The sequence below is a fragment of the Hakea prostrata genome, chromosome 9 (assembly GCF_041222555.1).
Source record: "Hakea prostrata isolate BN-2017 chromosome 9, UWA_Hpros_2, whole genome shotgun sequence".
Taxonomy (NCBI): Eukaryota; Viridiplantae; Streptophyta; class Magnoliopsida; order Proteales; family Proteaceae; genus Hakea; species Hakea prostrata.
In genome coordinates, this window is record NC_142608.1 from 9,235,453 (window position 1) to 9,249,229 (window position 13,777).

The 13,777-nt window shown below is 36.6% G+C and overlaps 1 protein-coding gene across 1 annotated transcript in view; it reads right to left on the reverse strand.

The window, feature by feature from the left end:
* The window catches only part of LOC149004534 (myosin-2-like), a 58,604-nt gene that overhangs the window by 20,096 nt on the left and 24,731 nt on the right, over nt 1-13,777 (reverse strand). The window contains exons 14-17 of the mRNA XM_089169298.1: nt 13,670-13,759; nt 12,516-12,593; nt 7,926-8,084; nt 6,089-6,292 (exon numbers count right to left, since the gene is read on the reverse strand). Of these exons, the coding sequence (XP_089025424.1) occupies nt 6,089-6,292; nt 7,926-8,084; nt 12,516-12,593; nt 13,670-13,759 (531 nt within the window). The remainder of the gene's footprint in view (nt 1-6,088; nt 6,293-7,925; nt 8,085-12,515; nt 12,594-13,669; nt 13,760-13,777) is intronic.

Genomic DNA, 13,777 nt, shown 5'->3' on the forward strand with positions numbered 1-13,777 from the left:
TTCATGATTTAATATATCTATGACAACCATCTTCAAAATTTGTCAAAAGTGTAGACGCAAGATCGAAAACTAAAACAAACCCATCAGCCATCTAAAGTAGGATGCCTGCATGAGATTCCTGGCCATGATAACTGGTTGACTTAGCAGGCACCCAATAAAGAATCCCAGAAAACGACAAGTGTCTACTTAATATGCAAGACGCTACATACAAATAGGGCATGTGTTTTTTTTATTATTCCTCTACAGACTCTACGCATCATAAGTTGTATTGCACAACACTTTCCGCTAACCTATGCACAGCACCTCTCACTTTCTTTCCAACAGAAACATTACACAATAACAATCACTAGAGATTGAAAGAAAGCTGTCCAACCTAAATCAGGTTCATAAGGAGAATAGAAATCGAAAGACCAATCAAATTGTTGCCTAGACGTAAAGTTCACACTTATCCCATCTCGTCTTCACCAATGGTCCAATGATTTTGATGAAGGGTGAGGCGGCGTCAATTGAGGCTAGCTTGAAAGCTCTAGAAGAGTTTGCACACATTCTGGTTCGCACCTCAACACGGCTAAGTCCTCTAATATTTTAGGAGGCCTTACCCAAGTTAGCAGACTGCAAGTTTTGGAATCAACAGGATTCAGCGAAACTAAGTCTACCATTAGGTACCTAGGTGGCTAGGTGTTCCTCTTATTTCAGGTTCCTTGTCTCTGGCTATGACCAATAATAGAGAAGGTGCATCAAAGACTTGAAGGATGGAAGACACGGTTTTCTCTTATTTGCAGGTCAATTTCAGCTGTTACCTTTGGTTCTGCAAGGAAGCAGTATCTATTGGCCTGGATTTCTGGTCTACCAAGTAATGCATTAGCCTCCTGGGTACTTTAAAATCTATCTTTGGACAAACCCTGGAAAGGAAACTACACATGATATCTTGGGAAGCAATCTGCAAGCCGAAGAAGGGAGGAGACTCGATGCATCAAAGACATGAATGTTGTAGGGGTAATGAAATAGATCTGGTTGATCGCCTCAAAGAAAAACAGCATATGGATGCACCAGGTGTATGACAGGTATCTGCTGCATGACTCAACAGGTGTATGACAGGTATCTGCTGCATAACTCTATTTGGTATGCAAAGGTCGCCTCAAATTGCTCCTGGGTCTAGCGGAAGATACTTCAAGTATAGACAAAGTTGAACCACTTATTCAGCACTTGATACTTGATTGGGGATGGAAAAAGCACAAGAATGTGACTGGATAGGTGCATAACGAGGGGATGTTAGTAAGCAAGTATGGGAACAGACTAGACACAGAATTGGAACTCAACGATGGCAATGGTGGCAGACTATATGAGCAGGGTGAGTGGATCTCTTACAGGGCAATCAGTAATATTAGGGGTGAGCTGACAAATGCAGTGTGGCTGTATCATTGTCAATTGGATCTGGTTATTTGGAACGAGAATGTAGATGGGAAATTCTCTACAAAATCGGCATGGGATACCATACGGAGAGTGTCAACTGAGGTTAGTCAGTGGTCAGCTGTGTGACTCAGTGGAAACATTCCTAAACATTCATTTACTGCTTGGAGATGTTTAAGGAATGCCCTACCAAAAAGAGTAGAGTTGAGGAAAAGAGCAATACCAGTGGAATATAACTACACTTTTTGTTGGGAGAGTAGATAATTTTGAACATTTCTTCTCCTACTGCATGTTTGGTCCACAGTTTGGAAGAGCATGTTTGTTAAACTAACCAAAGATGGAAAACCTCCACATGGTGTTTAGCAGCTGCCGATTGGGTTTGAGAATTGACAAAGAAAGGTGAAAATGTTGGTCTTATTGGCAAGCTGGCTTTTGTTCTACTATATATCATTAGTGGCAAGAGGAATTTCAGAATTTTCAAAGATCAAAACCAAGAGGAGCACTAGCTAATGATGTTGAAGCTAGATGCGAGGGAATACATTCTCTAGGAGAACAAGATGAACCTAATCTATTCCTAGCTGAAAAATGGAGGGTAACAGTGAAATGGCGACACAATCCTTTAAGACCTGTTCTTGGTTTAGACCCAATCATGATTGTCAAGGTGACAAGGCGACCAAAGCAGTTGGGGTAGCGCTTGAATGCCTAGGCGGCAATATGGCAACCCAAGCGGTTGGGTCACATATTTTTTACTACAACTATTTTATGTGGCACAAATAGTATACAAAAACTGATATAGTTTACTATAAGCTAAACAAACATTAAATAATCATAACAATGAAAGATTATCATAAAAAAAAACAGAAGTTCATCTCATCATAATACAAATATACAATAGCAATTAGCAACATAATTTAATGGCATTATAACATATGATTTCCAAATCCAAAATAGATAACTATTGTATTCGTATATGGTTTTATAAAATCATGCAACTGATTTATTTATTTTTTCCTCTGAAAAAAGAATAATTAGCCTAATAAATGATTCAAGAACATTGAAAATCCTTTATATTACATTACAAAAATTAAAAAGCTCATCTTATACATTAAGGGGAAATATTTTTTGTTGTATGGAAAAAAAATGCATAAAGTGATCTACAACATATACAATTGTTGGCCTGTTGCTCAACTTAAACATCCAACTTTTTTTTCACTTGACTTCTTTTAAGTAACAAATAATTCTAGAACCGAATTGGAATTTAATTTGTCCGCTTTTTATTTACTGAACTAATAAATTAATTGATCACATTATTCCGAATAATTCTCTGTCTAATGATTCATGAATTAAAAATGAATAATTATTATATTCATATATGATTTTGTAGAATAGAATTTGATGCATTAAAAAAATCCAAAAAAAAAAAATGTAGGAACTAAATGTAAAAAAAAATTGACCCCTTTAGTGCCTAGGTGGCAATATGGCAAACAAGGCAACAAAGCAGCAACACTAGGGCAAAAAAGCGATTGAAATCTTGCGTGTCAAAAAGCGGCTTAGCGACTAGCAGTAAAAAAATAGGCATAGGCGGGCCCAGTACAGATATGATTGCATTGTATTGTGTTGGAGGATTGGAGAACGTGATTGCATCATATGGTGGGAATAATTAGAGAGAAGAATGGCAACCCACACATGGCTTCTACAAGGAAAGGAAAAACTTGTCGGTGTTGGGAATGGAAATGAAAGCAACCTACAAAGGAGTTTTGCATTGTGTAGAGAAAGGATTTATGGAGGTATCTATTTAATCAGATTCTAAGCTGGTAGTATTACGGGGAAGTTGCCAAGGTCCATAGAAGATACAAGGAATAAAAGGAAAAATAATGCACCTTTCAACCTTGTTGAGACATAAAGAAATCCTGCACACGACACACGTGGAGAAAGCAAAATCAGCAGCTGATGTTATGACTAGAGTACAAGTGTTGGATTAGTAATTGAAACCCATTTGAGACAAGAAACCACCATTAATGGAGAATTAATTTGGTTTTATGCCAAGAAGATCCACAATGGAAGCTATATACCTCATCAGGAGACTTATGGAAAGATACAAAGAGTGTAAGAGAGATCTTCATATGGTCTTTATTGAACTAGAAAAAGCTTATGATAAAGTCCCTAGAACGTTAATTTGGCAAGTACTAGAGAAAAGAAATGTTGCAAGTCAATATGTGGGCATAACTAAAGATATATATGATGATTTAGTGACAAGTGTAAGAATAGTACAAGGACAAGGTAGTGAGTTCGCAATTATAGTTGGGCTACATCAACAATTAGCTTTAAACCCATATTCATTTGCATTTATAATGGATGATTTAATCAAAGATACTCAAAGATGAGGTTCCTTGGTGTATGCTTTTTGTTGAAGATACCATTTTGGTAAATGCAACACAAATAGGGATTAATATCAAGTTAGAATCATAGAAAGCAACTTTGAAATCAAAAGGCTTTAAACTAAGTACGACAAAGATGGAACATTTAGTGTACATCTTTGGTCGTGATCGGATGGATGATGAGGTGGTGACACTTGATGAGAAAGAGATTCTAGAAGGCCATTATTTTAGGTACTTTGGCTTATCATAAATAAAAAGGTGATAGAGAGGATTGTGTCAAAGAATTAAAATACGGTGGATGAAGTGAAGAGGTGCACCAAGGTCTTGTGTGATTGACGTATTCCTTTAAAGTTCATAGGAAAATTCTATAGGACAATCATATGACCAGCTATAATGAATGGTGCAGAGTGTTGGGTTGTTAACAAGCATCATATAGATAAGCTCAATGTAGCATAAATGAGGATGTTAAGATGGATGAATGACAAAACGAGGAAGGATAAGGTAAGGAATAACCATATTGGAGCTAACTATGAGTAGCTCCAGTAAATGATAAGTTAAGAGAAAGTTGATTCAGGTGGCACAACCATGTTCAATGGAGGCCTTTAAATGCCTCAATGTGGGGAAGCAATTTAATTCAAATTTGATGAATTACAAGAATTAGGGGCAAACATAAAATAACCTTAAGAGAAGTGGTGAGAAAGGATAAACCTTCCAATCAGCTATATTTGAGGCCATACTATATACAAGGCCTATGCTATGCATATCCTTTCTCACCACTTCTTGTTGTTTAGTTGGGGAAAAGGCTTTTTGTTGTTTTTGTTGTTGTTGTTGTTGTACAAGTACTGGATTCAAATTTGATATGGAATCCTATGGAGTTTCCTTTGGAACTAAGGGACATAATTAGAAAGGATCATAAATTCCAGATTTATTATAGGTTTAATGGGGATTCAGGTTTCCAAGGAAGTAATGGTTAGGAGGTATTTCCTTCTTAATTAGTTTTCCGCTTCCTCAGCAGGGACGGTTCTTAGGAACATGGTACCAAATTTCATGAAATTTCAATCATCTTAATCCTACCAAGACGAAACATGGTCCAAAACGAGATTGAGTCCATTGATTGAATTTCGATGAAATTCTAATAAAACTTCAGAAATTTACTGAAATTTCAAGAACTTCAAGGGGATAACTCCAAATTGTAATTGAGATTTCACTACTTCTCAATATTTGATCTTGCATTTTCTTGTATATCCATATTTATATTTGTGAAAATACATTATCTAATTTTGTCTACATATATATATATATAATATATATATATATATATATATAACCCAAAAATCCCCCAAAACCCATTGAAACATCATACAATGGTTTAATTTCAGTATCTCGGTGTCTCGCCCTGGTCAAGACTCCAAGGCAATACAAAATATATATATATATATATATATATATATATATATATATATATATATATATATATATATATATATATATATATATATATATATATATATATATATATATATATATATTTTATTTTTATTTTTTTTAATAAGACTATTTTATGTGGCACAAATAGCATACTAAAACTTGTATAATTCTACCTATAAGCTAAACAAATATTGAAGTCATTAAATGCAAGATTATCATAAAATAAAAAGACGAACATAAGTTCATCTCATCATAGCAACATAGCATAATAACATACGATAATGATTTATACAAATATGAAATGAAAGTACTAACTGTACTTAACCTTTGTGATGTCAAGCTAGTAATGATTTTGATGGTACACGAAATGGAGTTTCCTTTTTTTCTTTTATTTTATTTTTTTTTTTTTTTTTGGGGGGGGGGGGGGGGGGGTGTTCTTCTAATCTGATTTCAAATAAGTCCCAATGGATTTGTTAACAGCCGTTCAACCATTAACAGCTTAATTAGTATCAGATCATGCAAAGATTAGCAAATCCATTACCAATACGCATCATCTGGACTGTCATACAAGTTAAATATGCCTTCAGAAAGTGCTTTGAATCATCATAGGAACCACATAAGTTTCCAATACGAGTTTATTTACTACATCAATGAATGATTATCCAGACACCACCCATATGTAACTTTACTGAAATCCAAATTGACAGTAATGTTGACTTCAGTTCCTAAAATGAATGGCTTTTCTAAACTAAAAGTACTAATTATTTTTCATCCAGCATGCTGATATTAAGTATAAATGGTTCTCAAAATCAAATATTTTGCAGTTGCATATATTTTTCCAAATGAAGAAGGTATAGGAGAAAAATCATTACCTTAAACTTTGTCCCAACACTTTGCTTTTGGGAATCAGAAGCAAGTAACCGCCTTGTAGGAGTCATTGCCTTCTGAGATCGATTGAGGGATTTCGAAGCAAACAACTGAGGAAGTTTACCACTACATGATGAAAGAAGTTCAATGGAATCAGAGTGTAAGGGATCTCTATTCTTCTCCAAGAATCCGCTTGTATCATATAAAACCTGATAAAATATCCAAGGTCAGAAGATAAAAGGGCAAGCTTATAACTGCACCAGTAGGCTGGTTTAAAAGGTTCTAAAACTCATATGATGCCTCAGATTGCAAGTATGAAGATTGGAAAGTCATGGATGCCACATACGAACTTGCACTATGAAGACCTCCCCCCATCCCCAATTTGTAAAGCCAATGACATCTTTTCAGTCCAGCGTTATCATGTGAATTAAGCTTTCGATTTAAGTTTTTCCTTGACTCAGTTTTCAGTGAATAGTTATTGATATGAGAGGGTATCATCAGCATGAAGTCTCAGGGTGTGCAAGTCACACTACGAGTCAGTGTAAACCAAAAGAAAACGGAAACCAAAATAGGTGAATTGAATTATGTAATGGCTAAAGTAACAAATTAAAGTTAGAAATTTGAAAAGGGAGTAATTGATTATGCAATTATCCATGCAGCTACAGAATATTTTTCTCGACAGATTCAAACTATGAAATTTGAAGCACTTACCAAATTGTGGCCATGTTTTTAAACTTACAATAAAAAGGCTTCCTTTTATCAAATAAAATTTCATCACCTTGTTTTCCTAGAGTTGTTCAGACTGTTTGATGGTTTTTCTTGGATATGGAGTACGAACATCCTTTTCTAAATGTCATTATATATTCAAGTAGCACACAAATATCAAGGAAGTTGCAAGTACCAAACAATCAAGTAACTAAAACTCTTTTTGCTTAAAGGCAACTTGCGAAGTTGTCTTGTACACAAGGTCTCAAAATTTCATATCTGGTAGGTTTTTTCAATGATTATTGAAACCAAAATGCAGCTTAAAATCTGCAAAATGAGCTCAAATTGGTTCTATTTTGTAGGTCAAGTCACAAATGGCTGCTTCAGTGGCCAGAGGATGGAATTCTGTTACCTGTTTACACATTTTTGAATTATTAGATTTTTTTGCTGAAAGGGAGCGCATTTGGGGCACAATGCAGTAATTTGGCTTCAGACCATATGTTGCTCATGTATGTTGTAGCCTGCAGCATAATTTCTCTTGTATGGTGTACTACTCAACACATCATTTAGTCTTACAAAACACAGCAACATTCACCCAAAAAAAAGGGAATGCATTTCAGTGTTGACCAATTAAAGCATGAGCATGGTCACTTCTATAGCTTGAAATTTTGGCTGAAACCTTGTACTGCTATCAAGTCTCTAGTGGTTTTCTTTTGACTGAGGTTGATCAATATTTCAGTATTTCCACCAAAATTTGAAACTACAATTGTACAGATTCTCTGAAGTGACTGGCAGAGACTTTTTTCTTAAAAAAATTTTGAGACAATGTCTCCATTCTCCAGAATATATTTGCCCCAAATTTGCATCTCAAAAGCAATTCTTTGATTTCACTTCCTAATCCCAAGAAGCACAGATATGTAGAATCATTTGCAAATTATATTGTTATGCCGCAAGAATCATTTCCAGAATCAACAAAGTGCTTCAAATATAATCAGGATAGAAATCAGAACTGATGCCAAACTCATCCCAAATCAGTAGGTTGACTTTGTCAGTCTAATTTCTACTTATCGAGTCCCTGCCCTATTCAAAAGGCCCAACTGGACAACTTCTAAGCCGCTAGCACAAATTATAACTGACCTCCCCAGCATAATGCCGAATACTGAAAGCCCCGCCTCTTTGCCCTTTAAAACAAGGTTTACGACCTAAATGCTGCTTAAGCTTATTAGCGAAGGTCAGATCAGTAGCTTTGGGAAAAGTTGATTCCTCGTCCAATAAAGAGAGCAAGCCCAATGGTTTCTGCACAAAATATTTTGGTCAAGATATTAGTATTAAAAACTATCAAACCACTGAATAAACACAAATCAGCATCAATGACTGAACAGAAACAGGTGCTTTCAAAAGCAAGCAAATTATCATGGGTACCCAAAAGAAATTGATAATCCTTTGACTGTGAAAATTTAGGATTTCCAAATATACTTTCACTTCTTCAGTGGAAAGCATTTAAGACATGACATAATATCATCAATAAATATTGTGCAGTTTCTAAAACAATACCTGATTCGATTTTGTTTGGCTATTAACCAAAACTAACTTCAAAGTTTTAAAAGCTTAAATGGATGGTTGTTTAGTAGCTTCAAAGTAATGAAGTAAACTCTCTTTTTGTGGAAATTGATGTTAAGATCAAATATATTGTAGTAGTTGCCTCACCTGGGTAAGGCAGAATTGTCACCTTATTAATCGCATGAACAGGAAATGCATTCACAGAATCTTCTCTATCACTGGGTCAACAAGCTTCAGCCTAGCATCTGAACTAGTCAACTCAACCCGTCCCTTTTAAAACTATTAAACCATGGGTAGCTTAGATACTCTACCTGAATCCCATGGGGATCAGGATACTGTCTTGCTGATTATGCTGTCTCTTTATGTTCCCAGTTTTGTCAGAATGGTAGGCATCTTCTTGTTTTCCTTAGTTAGAGTTAGCTATGATATGTACATTCCCATGCTTAATTTCCTCATGGAAACACCTTCTTATAAGCAGCAATTCACAAAGGGAAGTCTGTGTCAATATGTCAGTAAAGCGGTTATTGCTCCACTTAGAACCACAATCCATGCCCCCAGACATTAAGGAAATAAAGTTGCACCTTCTTTACAAGGTCGGCCTATTGGATGACTAGGTCTGCTAATCTGCTAACATGTGGTATCAGAGCAGGTGGTCACAAGGTCAGGTACTAACATGATCACTAGAGTAGTTATCACGAGACTTACAACCACAAACTACACTTAAGACATTAGAAAATGAACTAGTGCCTTTTCTAAAAGGCCTGCCTTATGCAAGACTGATTCCATTTGATCTGCTAGTAGTATGGCCATTATTACTTGATAGAGCCTCAATTAAATGACGACCAATTCTTCCCAGATGTTCAATGAATCAACCAAAAACCAGATTTTCAAACTAGGCTGTAGAGTGGTATTTTGGATGTTCCCAACAGTTGAATTATTTTAAGGGATTGGAACACATGTCCTCAAAAGATATGGTGTGAAAATTGACTGAATCTTGTTGCTGGTTTGAGAGTCCTAAATTTGAAAGAGTTTGAATCCAAGTAGGGCTTCCATAAGAGAACTTGAATGGAGCTCTAATTTGAGGGTAATGTAGATCTAATATGGGGGAAAGGTTCCTCCAAGTTTGAGTCAATTTCGATGCTCAGATTGGCACAGAACTGACTTGGAAATTTTGGTGTCTAAGGAACACAGAAATTCCAGAAAACACAAAAATTAGAAAAAGGTGAGATGGAAGGGGGATGAAATATGCCGGTGCGACCTGCATGGATGTAGGAGCCTTGTTTAATGCTGTGGGGACATGGTGGACTGATCTGAACGCAGGCTGAATCCACAGCTATAGAGGAATCTCAGCTTGACATCACTAGAGACCGTTTCACTCAAGCACCTGGAGATACCCTGCCACTGCTGGAGCATGTTCTTCTTTGAAAAACCCACACACAGGCTGCAATAGCTGATTTTATTAATAATCTGAAATGTGAACTATTTACATGCATAGGGGCTTATTTACAGCTACAGAGAAATCTCAGCTTGACATCACTAGAGACTGTTTCACTCAAGCACCTCGAGATACCCTGCCACTGCTGGAGCATGTTCTTCTCTGAACAACCAACACGCAGGCTGCAATAGCTGATTTTATTAATAATCTGAACTGTGAACTATTTACGTGCATGGGGGCTTTTTTTATCCATACAATTGCATTCCTAGTTGTACTCTAATAGAAAACTGATCCCAGTTCAACTTTATGGAGTATATTGATAAGGACAAGTATTTCAGAAATGACCATTTCTTGGATGCTAAGGACCCTCCCTCAGCATCTTGGACACTGGAGGTCCATTATTTATGCCAGAAGACCTTCTGAAGAAAGGCCTGCTTAAGCAAGTTCCTTAATATTGATCCACGGTGTCACAATTGGATGCTGGGTAAGAGGGTCCTTCAAGATCCTTTTCCCATACAGCAACATCCTCCAAGAAAAGTGGCTGATCTTATTAACCACGATTCGAATTCCTAGAAGAAAAACCCTATTAAGGAATGGTGGTCAACAGACTACACTCAACCGATCATAAATATCTCTCTTCCATTACAACCAAGAAAAGGAATGGTGGCCACCAGACTACACTCAGCTGATCATAAATATCTCTCTTCCATAGTTCCATTACAACCAAGAAAGGATAAGTTTATTTGGTCCCCCCATAGCCTGTGGTTCCTTCACTGTTGCTTTGGCTTACAGACTTTCCCTTGAAGAATGTAATACTGAAGATGACTCCCTCTGGCTTCACTTGTGGCATCTACCCCTGGCTCCTAAAGTTTGTTCTCTCTAGAAGGTTGTTACTAAAACACTTCCAACAAATGAAGTTCCAGCTACATATGGGGTGAGAAGTCCCAGATACATTTGTAATCTGTTAGTCAAGTAGATCCACTTCATATTTTCTTGGAATGTCAAGTTAGTAGGGAAGTCTGGAGCTTAAGGCACCATTTGTTTGCAAAGGTGGGGTGGGAAAAATAAACATGTGGCACCCATATGTAATGGGGAGGGGGAACAGCAAAGGAACGGAAAAGATTTTGTGGAAAAGTTTTTAATGTGGGTCCCACTTTGTTGTTTTCCACACTTCTTCACCAAATCCCACATATTTTGTGGGATTTTGAAAAATGATGGGTGGGAAAGTTAGCATGCCACCATACCAGACAAGCTTCCTTAAATTAAGAGAGCTTGTCTGCCAACTTTCCCTCCCCAGTGAACCAAATAAGCCACATTTTGGTATTCAATGGAAAATTTTGCTTTTTCAAACTTTTTCCCACCACACTACAGATCCAGCAAACAAACAGTGCCTAATGGATCCAGCCCTGTGGATATCAACAGTCACTTCATGATCAACTTAGGTCTACAATTTCCAGTGTACAAAAAAAAAACAAACTGACTTATGGTATTCTGTTAGGATTGCACACCCTTAGGGCTACTTGGTGAACTTTAGAAAGTGTGTTCATGGTTCTCCTTCAAAAGCTGCTTGGCAGATTCAGCAATTCACGGTACAACTAACCCAAGGATATTTCAACAAGAAAGATGAAGATTCAAATAGTTCTTTTAGGAAACAGATAAGATGGGAAGCCCCAGAGTAAGAAGGATAAAGATCAACGTAGATGGCTCTTGCATGGATGGTCCAACGTTGGTGGCCTTCAAGGAATAGGTAGAGACCAGATGGGAAGAATTGTTTCCTGTTTTGCTGAAGGTTTTGGCCCACAAACAGCAATGGTAGCTGAAGCACTTGTAATGAGGAGAACTTTAATCTATGCCAGAGAGATAAATCTCCAACACATTATTAAGGGGACAACTTAAACATCATTGACCTTCTAAGGAATGAGGAACAAAGTCCAGCTTCGAGAATCAGCCGCATTATTCAAGACTCCATCGAATCATCATCATGCTACCAATCAAGTACATTTCAGCAATGCCTTAGGGAAGCAAATAATGTTGCAGGTTTATTGGCTTCTTATGTTGTGAAAGATCAAAATGTAATGTTCTGTTGTGATACTCCTGTCCCCCCCCCCCCCCCTTTATTTGCTGGCCCATCCAGATAATCCAGGTTGAACTTCCCTCGAGGTTTAGAATTTAAATAAATTTGTTTCTTGAAAAAAAAGTACTAGCCTAGTAAGGACCATTTAATTAAAGTGTATCAGGTCCCTTGTAAGGACTAATTAATTAATGCGTATCAGTTACCTAATAAGGTCTATCTAAATCGGTCCATGATAAAGTCTATCTAATTAATGTGTATCAGGTCCCTAATAAGGTCTATCTAATTAATGTGTATCACTCTAAATAGACCAACCTAATTTAAACAAATAAACAACCTATTTCCGTACAAGGCCTAGACACTAGACTTATGGGCCCATAGAATAGGCCCAGCACCACATAAACATATAAAACAAAGACCCAACTACCATATCTATCAACCCTAGGTTAAATTCAAAGGAAAACAGGCCATACTAGTCTTCTACAGCAGACTCTTGCTCATTCTCTCTTCAATTCAACTCAGTTCTTGTGATGACCGGTGTATAGATGATATTTTAACAAAAATGTCAATATTGAGCCTTCAAATCAGGTAACAAAGTCCAACATTTAAAATGTTAACTGAAGGATACAAAAATCAGGTTCAGAAAAAAGGCAGGGAAAACCTTCTCAAAGAGATCTAGACAATCCTGGTTGTCCTCAAAATCAACTTTTGTCCAATCAATACCATCTTCTTCATACTCCTGCAATAGATACAGAAGATGCGTCATCACTATTACATCAAGGTCAAACCAGCTCATGAAATTGATGCAAGAAATTCATGACAAGACAACCACCCCCCCCCCCCCAAAAAAAAAAAAAACCCAACAAAAGAAAAAGGACTTTCCGAAGCTGAGCCATAACAACAACAGAGGACCTTATGATTTCATATTTCACATGAGACAGCTGTACATGTTCGAATAAGATGTACATATAAAAAGTAAGAGTACAATGAGAGATTATTAAAAAAACAATCTGACATCTACCTACACAAAAAAGGATAACATGATTAAAACTGAACGCTAACAAGAACTCTTGTAAATAAAACGATAAAGGCTAACAAGAACCCTTGTAAGTAAAACGACACAGTAGCTCTCACATGAAGCATCAAACAAGTCTACCAATGGCCCTTTTTTGCTCAATTGGGAATGAAAGTGGGCCAGATGGCTTCATAGTACAGCATGTTGAGGCTTCAGCAGAAATTTGAACTTGGTTGAGCTAATTATTTGGTTATTGTAATTGATTTTTGAAGCCCAATAGGATTTACTCAAGTCATACTTCTCATGAGCTAAAAAAATGTGTTATATTCTTAAAATCTGCATAATGAGTTTAATCTACCCTTCAATCTTCCATGACAATTAGAGAAAGCAGTGTCTGATATTTTAAATGCACATAAACACTAAGAGCTACCATCCAACTAAAAACAAAAATCACAAGGAAATTGAGAAACCAAAAGAACAGTAGTAAATTTCACTTCCACACAATTCTTCCCAATGATTCTTCCTTAGTGGTGAATCCCTTACACAAAGCAAACTTTTCAGATCCATATGTTTTTATCTCAAAATCTCTCCAAGTTTAGAGAGCAGATCCGTCATTAGGGAAAAAGAACAGAAGAATTGCGAGGCATGAGACACCATACATATGTTCTAATGTCTAGGCACATATCTGAATAAGATTCTTCAAAAGTTGCATCGAATTCAAACTACACAATTGACATTATCAATGCCCTGCAAACTTGATGAATCAGTTAACATCAGATGCTTAATTACTTAATACTTACCTCCTGTTCTAGTTTTAAGAGATGACGATTGAAATGTTGCTGTAACCTCTCATTTGCATAGTTTATGCAAAACTGTTCAAAGCTGTTCTTCTGGAAAATTCGCACAGA